The 13,931-nt window shown below is 51.9% G+C and overlaps 1 protein-coding gene across 1 annotated transcript in view; it reads right to left on the bottom strand.

Annotated features, from left to right (window-relative positions):
* LOC131208110 (NADPH oxidase 5) overlaps positions 1 to 13,365 on the bottom strand; it is a 45,989-nt gene extending 32,624 nt beyond the window's left edge. Inside the window, exon 1 of the mRNA XM_058200759.1 lies at positions 12,715 to 13,365. Within this exon, the coding sequence (XP_058056742.1) occupies positions 12,715 to 13,365 (651 nt within the window). The remainder of the gene's footprint in view (positions 1 to 12,714) is intronic.
* Between the last annotated feature and the right edge of the window lie 566 nt (positions 13,366 to 13,931).

The raw sequence follows: 13,931 nt of genomic DNA, 5'->3' as shown, positions 1-13,931 counted from the left end.
ATAATCATTAAATCATGAGTACGCGAGTCGTAAAATTACTTGTTTTACTCTGCGGCCGCTGCTCGGTCGCACGCTTGCCGTGTTTTCATTCGGTGCCCCTTTTGTTTAACGCATAAATTGAGCTTCTCACAGGATCTGGTTCGAACCCTTGTTCCGAACCTACCGAATGCCGATCGCCCGATCGGGCATACGGCTGGCCACGAGGTCTCTTTTCGTTTTCGGTTACTTCCGTGAGCCTGGACAAGAAAGTAGGTGCCGGTCACGAATGGGGTAGTAATTCGCTAACCGTACGCCAAGATGGATTACCGTTGGTTTCCGCTGGCTTATAATCGCTTTTCTGTCTGTCTGTCTGTCTGTCTGTCCGACTGTCGCCAGCCAATGTCACGCAAGCTTCGTCCGTCCATTCCTTGCACGAGCCCCAAACAAAACCGTAATAAATAAAGTGGCTTGATTATATCGGTTCCGGATCTCGGGCTGTCGAACGTTCTGCCACCATTTTCCGTCCCATTTCACAACCAAATGCCTGCCAAGTTGGTTCGGTGGCTTCGAAAAAAACAACCTTTTAAATGCACCAATCCGCGAGGACATCGGTAGAACCTGTGGAATTCTTGAAGGACTCTGTGTCAAGTATTTGCCTCGCAGAGGTTTTGTGTTTTCAGTAAGCCCCACGGCAAGCGGAATGTAAATCGTCGTTCGATTTTTCGCCCGCGTTTGATCGATTGACCCCTCGAGTGACGGATGCAAGTGCTCTCGGTTTACATGCGCGTTGCCCGCAACGAACGGGCAACGGATTTGAATATCCGATCCCGGTCGTAGATAATTCGGTCGGACCTTCGACGAGTCCCTTTTCGCCAATTACCGGCTCTCTTAGGGCCAAGGCAAGAGCACTTCGACCGAAGTTGGCCCAGTTTGTTGGTCGGGTTTCGAAAATGGTGCCCCTAACGGCACCGGTGCACCGACATCTCTATCGACTCGCGTCCAATTTCGCGAGACCTTGCCCCGTCGGTCGCGTCGCGTTTCGATTGTAGCATATGGGTCCCTCGAGCAGGAACATAGAAGGGCGGGTTTCGTTTTGCAATCGTTGCAAAAATCTGCCTCCCCAAAGGAAGGCTCCCCGTTCGGTGGAACGGCAAATTGGATGCAAATGGCACGAACAATGGTCAGGCCAGGAGAGAACTCTGCTTTCCCCCTCGAGACCCGCAAAATAAGCGCAACTTCAGCTGTCCGCACAAGTAGCTGGGCAAAATTAGATGATGAAGTTGATATTGAGGCTCTCCAATCAATTGGTTCCAGTGTCAAACATCCCGGGCCAGACACCGGGCGTTCCGCGTGCCCGGAGACGGAAAACCCCTCGCGGGCTGACGGCCATCTGTGACAGCCGGGGCCACGGAGCGGGGCCTTCGGAATTGGTTTATGCGCAAGCAGTGGCGCTACCTTAAAAGGAAGCGTTGATTGAACCTCTTAATCTTGGGCGACGAAAAGCCGAAACGAAACGCGCGGTCCGAGCGGTCCGGGCCTGCGCACGGGTGAAAGAAGACTTGAACTAATTTTCTGCCTCATTTGGGCGTGCACGGCTCGTGCAGGCCGCGCGCGTGTGAAGAGTTTTGCTCGGGAAGAGTTTTGCGAAACGCTGACGTGTGGCCAAGGTACGCCGGCGGGCCACTAAATGGGGCGTTTAGGGCGGAAAAGTAAGCGTGCAGTAATAAGCGAGGCGATGGGCGTCCGAAATCGCTCGCACTGACAGTTGAACCAAAGGACAAGCGTTTAACGAGCAGGCGTAAGGAAGCTGGCCGGTAGCAAGGTTAACTACGGCCTGCCAGCTTACGCCGTCGGTGCAAGCAACAAGAAAGGCAACTTCAGAACCACTGACACCAAAAGAGAGACGGGACTTTTCATGAGCCAATCCTCACGATGTTTATTTAAACTCCCCTTCGTGGCCAACAACGGTTGACAGCATGGAAAGATGATCAAGCGTTATTCATTTCGAACGTCGCACCTCAGGGTTTGAAATTGAAATTCGGAAAGGTAATTTGAAATTATGTTTCGAAAACTTTTTCCCATCCACCGATCGGCGATCGATTAACGACTGACAGTGACTCCAAGCAACGCCACGAAGCGTGAACCCAGCGCCCGGCAATGCGATGCCATGCAAATCGGCCATTAATGGGTTCAATTTTGCGACGCACCGACAGTTTCGTGGCCGACAATTTTATGTTACCCAGTTTCGTCCCAGCCAGCCGATTTCCCGATGCCCTTCAATGTTTCAAAAGCTCGCTCTCTCTCTCTCGGTTGTCGAACACGGCGAAGCCGATCCGACGTGTCCGTGGCGGCCACCCACAAACTTGCGCCGAGCCTTCGAATGGACCCCGTGAGGCCATTCTTTAGGTGGCAATTACGCCGTCGTCGTCGTCGTCGTCGGTGGTCCGAAATCGCTTACCCTCCGGATCGGTCGTACGAGCATTCTGCACACGAAGAAAGTGAACCATTTAGTCAGAAAGGCGCAGAAAAAGCCATCAAAACCGCGAACTTTAGTGATGGGTTTTTTCCGTCTCTGGGTGTCCGCGTGTCCTTTCGGTCCCTGTTGCTTTGTATAAGTCCCTTTCCATTTTTTTTTGCTGTTGTCCAATGCAAAGGACCGATCGGCGTTGGGTACGGGACGTACAATAAAAGTACCTTCAAACAGGTAATTAAATTTGTGTGTTCGCGACTTGTACTTTCTGCTAGCGAACCATAAAAAAGCATGTGCACGGGGAATTCGGGCGCAAAGAGGAACGTGGGCAAATAACGGGCGGCCTTATCAACGGAACAAGACACAAAAATCGCACCATTCGGCTTGTGGTTTTCGCCGTTCCCACAGTGGCGCAATGCTTCCGCCTGGCCACGCTCGGTTGCTGGTGGCAGAAGTGTAACGATAAGGAATGACTGGGAACCTTTCTGGGTTCGATCCGATATGCCGCTGCAGGGATGGGCTGTCGAAGATTGTCGAGCTGTTTATTTGGTTCTTAATTAACGCAAATTATCGAGTACGCCAGCGGGCACTGCATTGGCTTCTCTTGTATAAGTTACAATTGGTGGTGCTGAAATTTTTTTTTTGACATTTGATACGTTTTATTTTAAGCTCTGATATTAAAATGTTTTGAACTTGCTTGTTTGATTAATCCTTATGATTTACGCTGCATCGACCGATCATAAACTGTGAAAATTCGAATTCACTGTTTAGCTTATTTATTCAAACTACCAGCAAAAATGAAACCACGCCACTTCAGAGCGAATAAAAAATCCCGCTTGAATGTTGTAGCATTAAAAACACACCAAAATCCGTGGCCGCTACCAAATTTACGAGCAATCGCAAAGCTCATCAAGCGAAACATGAAACCGAAACCAAGCGAAAAGCTTTGAACAACATGATGAGAGCCGCCGTTTGGTGGAAGATTTATAGATTTTCAGCAGATTGTCCGCCGATTCGCGCCGAAGACAAAGCGGACAAAATGTACGGCTGCAGCAGCAGCGCCGGTGCACATCGCCGTCCGCAGCAGCATAACCTTTGCCACCAGCCGGCCAGGACAGCCCCTTTCAAATTTACCGATACCGTGGGCCTTCCGCCGCCGCCGTGGCCTGCGAATGTCGGGAATGTCAGTTTACCATTTCATTAGCTTGACGGTTACGGGTTGACACTAATTAGGCGCGATCGGATCGTAGATTTTTCTCGCAGATGCCTTTCGCCTCGCGAAACCGGATGGCAGGCGGCCGGGCGGCCCGGACGATAGCGGACTCATCCGGTACGGCCCCGGACCGGTGCGCGGGCCGATTCAGGGTTGCGAACCGAACCGTTGAGAATGCTGGGTCGATGCGAAAACCCACCACACATTAGCAGGGCCTGGCACGTACGGGGCCCCTCGGAGATCGGCGTCGGCATTTTTGCACCGCCGTGTGGCCGTGATCGGCATTATGCATTATGTATATCGCCAACGGGGTATCTCGGAACCCGGTCAACCGTGGACAGACCCTTCGGGTCCGGTTAAGTGTCTAATGGTTGGCTTTCGCTTATTCGACAACCGAACAGACAGCACACTTCAAAACACTTGCAAACAAATTTCATACATTCATTCAACAGTTCCCGGTGGCTCATTGCCTTCCCGGGCGCAGGAGCACGTGACTGGTGCCGACGGCTGCGGCAAGCGAAGGCCCACACCCTAAACAATCCGCCCAGCGTTATGGTTCTGCACGTGGGGCCCGTCGTGTAACGATTTTGACATTTAAAGGCACACGCGTTCGCCATCGCAGTCACAGGAAGGCTTAGTGAGGATGCATTTCGGTGCGCCCCGGGCGTCGAATGTAATGGACCATTAAATCACACATAATTGATCTCACTTGTCACGACCTTCGTTAGGCGCGTGAAATCTCGCGTGGGATGAAACTTCAATCTAAACTCCGATGCTAAACGACAATGCCAATCGCGAGTCAACACATAACGGTACCCCACTGTCTGATGATTAGAAATGGTGATAGGTCGCAGGGCCGGGGCCCTGGCCCTGGCCCTGGAGAAGAGAATTTGGAAAACAACAAACACACGGCCGGTTGACAGTAAAGCTTAGCTTTTACTGTCGCATTAGGTGCTCCCGTCCTCCCGGGGGCTGATCTGCCACCTGCACTAGATATCCTACCGCCGGATGGACGGCGAAACGGCGTATCTGATGAAACCTGTCCTTCGTGTTTATTCTCCGTTTCATGGCATTCCTTTTTGACAGGTCCACTCTTTCGTCGACGGCTGGGCTAACGGAGTCCGGACGCTTGGCGGTACTGTCGATCTCACCGGTTTGGGAGGACTTTTGCGTGGATTTTTCAATCTCCTACAGCAACTGGTACCAACGTGATCGCTCCGACAGGATGTGCCGGGAGCCACACGAAAAGAGCTCCTTCATTCCTGGCGCACCTAAAAAAACGAGTTTCCGTCTCCCATTGCCGCCATCACGAGCGAAATACTTTACATTTGTTAATTAACTAGTTGTGAGAAATGATTCGAGATAGGCGGCAAAATATGCCGTCCGGACGGCAAAACTCGAGCAGGTTGTCTTGGCGTGATCGATAACATTTTTTTCTGTTCCGCTGGTTCTCATGGCCCCACGATCTACAAACTTGCACGCGACAGGGGTCTCTGCTAAAGGTATTTACAGATTTGGTGATAACTTCCCAAGAGTGCCGAATGAAAGGCACTATAATGTCGTGCGATGGCGAAAGCGACGAACCCTCAGAAAAACCAACCAAAAGCCAACTCGGTTGAGTGTTTCCCGTGGTTGTGTTAAACTAATTGGAAATTTACAGTCAACCCGGTTCCATTGGCCACTCTGGGTGACCGGTGATTTTCTGACCCAACTTCGGCCAGTGCGAAGAATGTAGGCTTCATTAGTGATCGCAAATCATGCTGATCGTTTGCTGAACCATCAGCCGAGTTCGGAGTGTCAACATAAAAGTGTAGTAAACAAACACGTTACTACCGTGTTGAGCTTCTGGCCGGCCACCATGGGCTTTTGAAAAAAAAACGAGGAAACGTTATAATCAAATCCAGCTCATGATTTGCAAAGTGGGCCGCCGTTACGAACCTGCTGGAATCCGACGGGCTTTCGCTTTCTATTTTGTCCACCCGGCTCGTTCACGGAACGGTCAAATATTTGCGCCCACCGAGGCCGCTGCCCGTGAGTGTTTGCTTTTCCAGACAAATCTTGATAAATTGCGTGCGGCACCTGTGGCCGGTATTTGGGTTGTGCAACGTGCGATGTATTTGTCAGGATCACGGTTTCGGTTTCGGTCAAAGAGCACGGCAAATAATTTCTTCAATGAAGTGATAACTGTTCGTGGCTCCGCACGTACTCCGTCATGTTTTGTTCGCTTGGAGGCCTTTCATGTGCTCTTATAGGGTCCCAGAGAATTGTATTTATGGCTTTAGTTTTAATCCCGTTTTGAGTTTGCTACGAACGCTTGATCTGAATATGTGAGAAATCAATTTAAATGCAAATTGGATTTAAAGCGAACGGGGCCAGGAACTGAACGTCCCCGACGTGGCAGAACCTCCCAAACAGCCATCGGCTAAACGCCACTCCACGGTACAAGTGCTCAAGTAAGTGGTAACATTGAGGGGCAAACCACTGAAATGCCATTTGGGGGTTAGGATTTAGCTGCCCCTCGCGAGAAGTACGGCCCCGTTGAAAGAACCCCCGAAAGTCAACAAGGTCAATAGCCCCGTGCATATTTTAACCGTAAAACACTTCCAACGGCAGCAGCATAATCAGGAAATGAAGTGCTTTCGAGCGGCTCACGGCCAAACCAACAAAAGTTTTGTTTTTCTTCTGCATCCCTCTATCACTTCCCGCCGCACGGCAACAGGTTGCCCCCCCGCGGGGTGGAAAGGTGGCTGCCCCGGGGAGGGGTGGCCCATTCTGGGGTCCCCTTATGCTGGGGCAACCAATAAATTCAATAAGTTTATCTTGCACTCAATATCTTTTTTCCCTCGCGGCCAAGACCGGAGACGTTCGAGACGTGTCTAGCGTTAGGTGTTTCCCTCGGGCTGCCATTGTCCCACTCAGGAGATTTCGATCGGCTCCGGGGGGGTAAGGCAGCATGTGATTTCGTCCGATAGTCCGATCGAGTTGATGTGAGAGCGAAAGAGACGCTACGAGAGCCCCTTGGCTATTATTAGGTCTGAATGGTCCCCGTCCACCGACTCAAGTGCAAGATTCCACTTTTCTCCGGGGCCGATGCCGGCCAACCCCCAGCCCGCCCGCAGCCGCCCCTCGCCGCGGATATTATCGATTGGCGATTTTTATCGATTATTAGTCGCAGCTTATTAACTCTCGAATAAATTACGCCTCGCAATGGGTCTATCGGAAGGTGCGACCCGGGGGCGCTGTGAGTGAGTGTTGTGTTTGATGCCGATCGGTGCTGGCAATCTCCGATGGTGAAACACAAGCGCGGCACCAAGTGGTGATAGAGAGAGAGAGAGACACCGAGAAGCATACTGCTCGAGGACACCATACTCCGGTGAGGTGGCGCAGTGCTTCACCCGCGAAAGGGGACCCGCGATTGTGTAGCGGGCACCCTCGTAAGATCGTAAGGTGAATCGATTCGAGTTCAGTCGCAGTTTTTTTTTCGCCGCCTTTTTCTTGCCGCGCGCACGAATCGCTGTCTCTAAAAGCTACTTCGGCGCATAGTTTGCATACAGATTCGTCGAGTTTATGTCACCTTCAAGCGACCTCGTCCTGTCGTAATCATGGCGGCACTCACGCTGTTTACGCTGGCCGCTGGCAGGGCCGGCATCGCCATCAGGAGCCAATTACGAGAAAGCGCAAGAAAATTTGCATTTCGGGCCCGTAAATTAGACGCAAAAATTGCGCTCACACTATCGTCCCGTATTTTCGATTCGAGATCGTTGTCGGTGTTATCGTGCCGCGATCGCGCTTTGGTTGGTTGGGGCGCAAAGAACCTCCACGGACACCTGTACCCGGACAGGGCATCTCGGCCCGGTGCGCTTTATTGATTATGCTCACGGAATGCGGCATATTTAATGTGAACAACACATTTTCGTTATTATTTATCTCACCCAGCACGATTGGACCGATTCGAACATTTTTGCTTCATTAATTCTCACTCCTTTCCCTCATTTCGACCCCACAACCCGTTTGAATTCCTCACTTGGCCCTGAAACACCAAAAAGGGGCTGCGTAGTGGGAAGAAAACTAATTAAATTTATATCAGATAGACGCATACATCTGACGCCCCTGATCGCCACCGGCGCGATTTGGCCTCTGGCTGGTTGTTTTGAAAAGTTGCTCGACAAACACTTTGCAGACCAACGTGAGGCCACATGTTCGGCCATAACTTCGCACACGCGGTTGACTTCATCTGTTATGAAAATCAAACAAACAAGTGACAAGTCCACTTTTCCCTGGCTGTGCGCCGAGTGGAAAGCGAGTCAGGGAGATGCCGTTTTCAGCATTCACGAAACATGTTGCGTGGAGCCCGATCGGTGGTTCATGCAACATCGCAGCGGCTTCCGAAGAGCGAAATGTTGTTGCGTGACAATTATGCGTTGGGTCATAAGAAAAACATATCATTTTTTAACATTTAAACATATTTTTTAAAATGCCCGATGCCCGGTGCAAAGTAAATGAAAACGAAAAGAAAACGAAAACGCAACGAAAACAGAACACAAAGCTAGAATTGATGCACACGACCAAATTTATATCCATATAATGGTGAGAGACTTAAAAATTTATGAAACACCTGAGAGATAAATTATTTCGTTTCGTGCCGATCGACCACCTATTCCACCGAATTGAGCCGCCATTAGCAGTTTGCCATAAAACCCGGCCACTGGTCGGTTATCCTTTTTTGCCTCTTCAGATGTGTTTTATGTTCCGCCGGAGAATGAAGCAAACGCGAGTTACGATCGTGTTCCAAAAACGTGAACATCTGGCGCGGGTTAAAAATTATTTTGACCGAAAGTCAACAACGTCACCCGACGATGGTTCGATGGTTTCAGTTTGTCGGCCGTGGCCATGGGAGCCACTCCACTGGGTCGCATCATAAAACGTTCCGTCCGTTATTGTCACATCATTTTTTTTTTTGCAGATCGCTTCCCAAGCATCGGTGCTTTCGTGCATAAAATGGATGGTGACGATTTATTTTAAGCCGATCGGATCGATCGAAAGCACGAAAGAGCTTTCGGACGATTGGAGCTTGTACTTTATGGATTCATAAACACAACACGGCTGAGTGTGGTTCTAGCTAATCGGTTGAAATACGCCTGAAATCGGTAGCCGATAAGCCGATAAACCCACATGGAAATGGATGGCCCCGAACGAACGGAACCCCGGCAAAAGGTGTGCGATGTTTACGAGCGAGTGGTTCATAAAGGAACCAGGTAGCTTTCTTCCATTTTCATAATACTTTGCATCGTGCGCGTAAATGTGCTGGAAAGTTACACCTCGGCTCGCTCGGTTGACAAACTGGTTCCACCGGGCCACGGCAGAACGCTGGCGACAGGTTGCGGTGTATGAATTATTGTTAACCTCCTGTAAAACATCACGAAAATTGCGTCCGGTCGCGTGTACGTTTCATCGCATGGTAATAACTTATGCTGGGGGCGACTCAACATGTCGCCCATCTTGCCGCCATTCGCTCGCTTTTCTTCTCAGAACCGCTTCTCGTTCGCTCCGCCGCCGCTGTGTGTTGTGGGGGAAAAAAGGTTATTTAATCTCCAGACGGTCCTCAGCCGCCACAGCCACCGCCACCACGGCCGCCGCATGTCATCGGCGAACTTTTTCCATTCATCTAAACTGACGACGGCTGGCGGCGTCCCAGGCCTTTCTCCGCTGCTCCGTCGCGCGAGGAAACATGATCAAGTGTCGGCGGTTCTGTAACGGCGCGCCAACGGAAGAGCTGTCCCGAGGCGGGGCAACGCAAAGAATGAGCGGTGCGCCGGGCTCAAAATATGCTTCGCCGGCATTCGGTGATGTGTCGATGAGCTGCGGAGCACCCGGGGAGCCAGTGCGTGGAGCCTGATGACTGGATTCTCCGCGTGATTCCCCCAAAAGGTCTGCCCACGGGCACCCCGCGAAGGGCACCGATCGGTCCTACGTTCGCACAGCACGCACTCTGGCCCCGCCGTTGCATTGCTTAATTTGTTGAAATGTAATATATTTTAATGGTCCGGTCCATTGAACCGTTTTATTATTTATGATGTTGTTTATGCTCAATTAGACCAAATATATAAATATGGAGAAAAGCCGGACGTCGACAACGGTCCATGCTCGCGATCGTGGGCAAGCAAACTGGAGCGCCCGTCGTCTGAATGGGAGCACGTTCGGTCGGCGGCCCCGACTGCGGGCTGTTGGCGGCCAAGATGGTGGATCATTGTTGCCCATTTGAAGCCGTTTTTTGGAGCAGACTGCCCGGTCCACTAACCGACGGTCTGAGCATGCGAAACAGGGAAGAGCTTTGGCAGAAGGAATGATTTATTGATTCCCTGTCGAGGGCCCCAGCATATCGTGTGCCGGACGCGACGCAGGAAGACTCGTTGTGTGGGGCTAGACTTGAGGCAAGGAACCGAGCAATGCGCGCTTGTATGAACTAGATTGGTTGTTAGATATGGCTATCGCTCCGTAATGTGGCCCAACCATGAGCATGAGCCAATGTCGAGCGAGCGAATTTATTGCACGCTGAACCCCTTTTGGGAACCTGCCCCGGCTCGCATCCTACTTGAGGCGGCACGAACCGAGCGTTCCATTCCCGAGACTATTGTTTGTTTGCTTAGTCGAGGGTTTCCACTTCGGACACAATCGCTCTTGTAAGGATCGACGTTTCGCGATCCGTTTCGATCGTCTACGGAAAACGCGTCGGCTTGGCGTATTTCGTTCACTTTTACTTTGCCGATCACAATGTAGTAGTGGAAACAGTGTTGCTAATTTTATTATTTTATATCCCGTATCGGCTTACAGTCGACATTGTTGTCGGCCGGTCCAACCCCGGGGCACGTTAATGCGATACGTTAATTGAAAGCCCAAAACGACCACAAAAACTCTCCCGCGGATCATTTATTCGCGAGGACAATGATTGACAAATTGGTCCGTCCTCCGTGGCATCCACATTTGGGCAATGGCTTTATTTCCATGGCCCCGGGAACGCGCCTTGGGGCGCCCATCGGCGGTGAATCGTTCGCCACCGTTCGCTGGTCGCGGTTGCTGTGGCCGCTGTTTTGTTTGTTTCCGTCGCCAGTAAAAGGCACGACGGCCGGACCAGCAACGGCTGGAATTGAAGGTTGTGACAAATTAAAATGACAAAATTTCTCTGGCCACGAGGAACCAATTTTCCTTTTTTCCTGACCCTCATCGCCGCCGGCGGCGAGCCAGAGCAAGAAAAGGCGGCTCGCGAAACTGATAGCCTTGTTGCAGGCGTCAATTTGTCATCGGGTGGCAACATTTTTGTCATGTTTCGCCGAGTAGCGAAAGGTGCGGAAAGTTTTCGAAATTTTTCGCTGTCTTCCCATTTGTTGTGACGGATTCGTTGTGAAAACCAGAGGACCCCAGAAGGGACCAAAGGTGCCGTTCGCTTGTAAATTATTGGCTTCCCCGGTGCTGCTTATTGGTGCGTATAATTCTTGGCACATTTTTGTCCATTTTTGTGTTAAGAGTTTTCTTGCGGACGCGATCTTTGGTCTGAAAATTATCGGCCTCGGCGGTGCGATGGAAATGGAACCGCGAACGGAAAGATTAATGACGGGACCACAGCCCCGGGGACCACGGTGAGCGTTTTTGGGGGCGCCGTCGGACGTTTCGCGCCATCGCAAGGATTGAATAATCGTTTTTTTACGAGTCGCTCCTCCAGAATGCAATCGGCATTTCGGAAAAGGACGCAACACTCGTTAATATGCCCATTTATTTGCCATTAGCCGGGGTACGGTGGTGACACAGGCTGTCGACACCCGGTGGAAGAATCATTTGGCGGAAGAATTACCTTCGGGATTCTTTTACAGAAATGCGTTTTAAAATTTCTCCTCCTAAATAATTTATTATTCAATTGCAATTTATTAAGCACAAAAAGGCAAATCCTTTAAACCAAACCATTATATAAATGAGTTTCAATCAGCCTTGCGAAAGCTCATTAAGAGTTTGCAGCCACGGGTAATTGACCATCTGTTGCGCTACGATGGTCTCTACGGTCCCAGGGGAAAATACGCTCCCGTTTGTCGCTAACATGCACATTTACGATCACCTATCATAAAAGAAGACCCATTCCTCGCCCGAAGGTGCTAAATTTATGAACATAGCGTACCATAAAATAAATTGCGTACCGAACGCCGGGAACGCTCGCTGCTCTCGCCGATGCGCTTCTCCACTTTAATTGCCTCTGAATGTGGCCAGCTGGCCGGCATTAAATCACCGTTCAAGTCGGGGGCCTCAGCAGCGTTAGAAAAGCAACGGTTTGGCTGCTGGTTCGGATGCAGTAGCACGAGAAGGTCAGCTGTTCGAACGGCCGATGAAAGCACGACCGCCGGCGGTGCATCGAGTGCAACGAATCGGCACGCATCATCTCTCGTGCATCGGCGCGAACGGCCATTTGCATGCCAATTCATGCAAACGGAATGCACACCGCTGGAAAGGACTTCACCACAATGGGGCACGCAACGCACTGCGAACCGGCCACGGGCCCTCGTGGCATCTCCGTGGGGCATTATCGAATCATTGAGTGAATCACTTCAATAATGAAAATATTCATCACGCCACACGACCAGCGCCGGAGGCCCCCCCCGGTAAAGATCGCAACACAACATTGCCCTCGACTCGACGCCTCGACGGAGAGACTTCAGGGTGGAATGTTGCCAATTCTTTTATCGACGTTCGCTTGCCGGAGTTCGCAGGCAGAAGGCCAACCGAGGCGCTGAGCGTCCAGATGCATCATCATCATCATGATCATCATCGGCGTCGGCCTCATAATTGCGAACGATGCATCACACTGCACTTGCACTTACACATTGTTCGGGCCGCGGTCAAGGGGTCGGGTGCAGCGCAAGCGCATCGCAAACTTGTCATGTCATCGGGGGTCATCTTCTTTGCAGCACGCACACCAACCCCGGACACAACGTACACAGGACGGCGGACCACGTTAATAACGGGCGCGATCGATGGGATCGATTGCGCAAACGGCCTGGCTTCGACTCACCTGCTCTCTGAAGATGCGCTTAAATCCATCGACCGAGTGCTTGTCCTCGCCGAGGATCGCGCTCAGCTCGGAGATCATCAGCCAGCGGCGCTTGTCACGGCGCACCTCGAGCTCCATGGCGCTGACGGATGGCTTCCGTGGCTCGGTCTGCCCTGCCGAAGGCTCGACGCTTCCGCCCAGCCCGTTAACGAGTCCGGCCGCGATCGGATCGAACGGTTTTGGGTCACTGGGTTTCTCCGCCACAGCAATCGGTGGCGTGCTTCCACCACTACCGCCGGTGCTACTGGACATGGTTTCACTTTCGTTCGAGTGGATCGATGCGCGCCGTGGTGGGCCTCCCCGAACCGAATCAGAACCGCCCGCGGAACCGTGCAGATGGTCCAGGTAGCTGTTGTTCTGGCGCAGGACAAACACGAACGGGTTCTCTTCGACGGGTCGGCCACCACTTTCACTTTCACTGGGGCCCTTTTTCTCACCCACGCCACCGGACGGAAGCGATTGTGGGAGCTCATCGGAAAAGGACACTTTTTTCGGTTGCTTCTGACCATGCGGAAGCGGCGACGGTGAGCGCGAGTTGGGCGCTTCCTTCGGATCACTTTCGATTTCACCCGCGGCCAGTGTGGTGCTGGCGGGCAGCGGACGCTCTTCCATCGCTACGGGGCCAATTATTCCTGCGCTGCTGGGATGCCCCGAAAAACTCACTGCGGCACGTGGACAGTATCGTGGGTCGGGCAGATAATGGGCATGAAAATGAAGTACAACAACCTCAAAACTAGCACTCAAAACGGCACCGAGCGAACGCACGGTCAGACGAGGGGGGAAAAGCGCGCCAACGCGCTGAACGAACCAGAAGAAACAAAAGACTTCAACGCGTGGCTTGGGCAACGACAGCGACGAACCTCGACTTAAATAAAACCGAAACGAGCGCTAAGTGCCGTCGTCGTCATCGACCACTTGTATCCTTGTTGATCGCACCGCCCGTTGTAAGTGGCCAGCTTTTTTCCGCACACACGATCGATCACACGTACGCCCGGGCACACATACACACGCAGCACACCCTGTGGTGTTGGGGTGGGCAGGAAAAAGATATCACAAAACAGCACGGGGCACGCGCGCGAACGCCACCGGAGCGCCCTGACGCTGAAGGGTTCCGTCGGGACGTCGGATGTCGGGACCGTCTGTCTGTCGAACGAAACGCGCGAATCGAAACGCGAACG

Source organism: Anopheles bellator, chromosome 2 (genome assembly GCF_943735745.2).
Source record: "Anopheles bellator chromosome 2, idAnoBellAS_SP24_06.2, whole genome shotgun sequence".
NCBI lineage: Eukaryota > Metazoa > Arthropoda > Insecta > Diptera > Culicidae > Anopheles > Anopheles bellator.
Note: the sequence above shows the minus strand (reverse complement) of the source record. Positions and strands in the feature narration are given on the sequence as shown.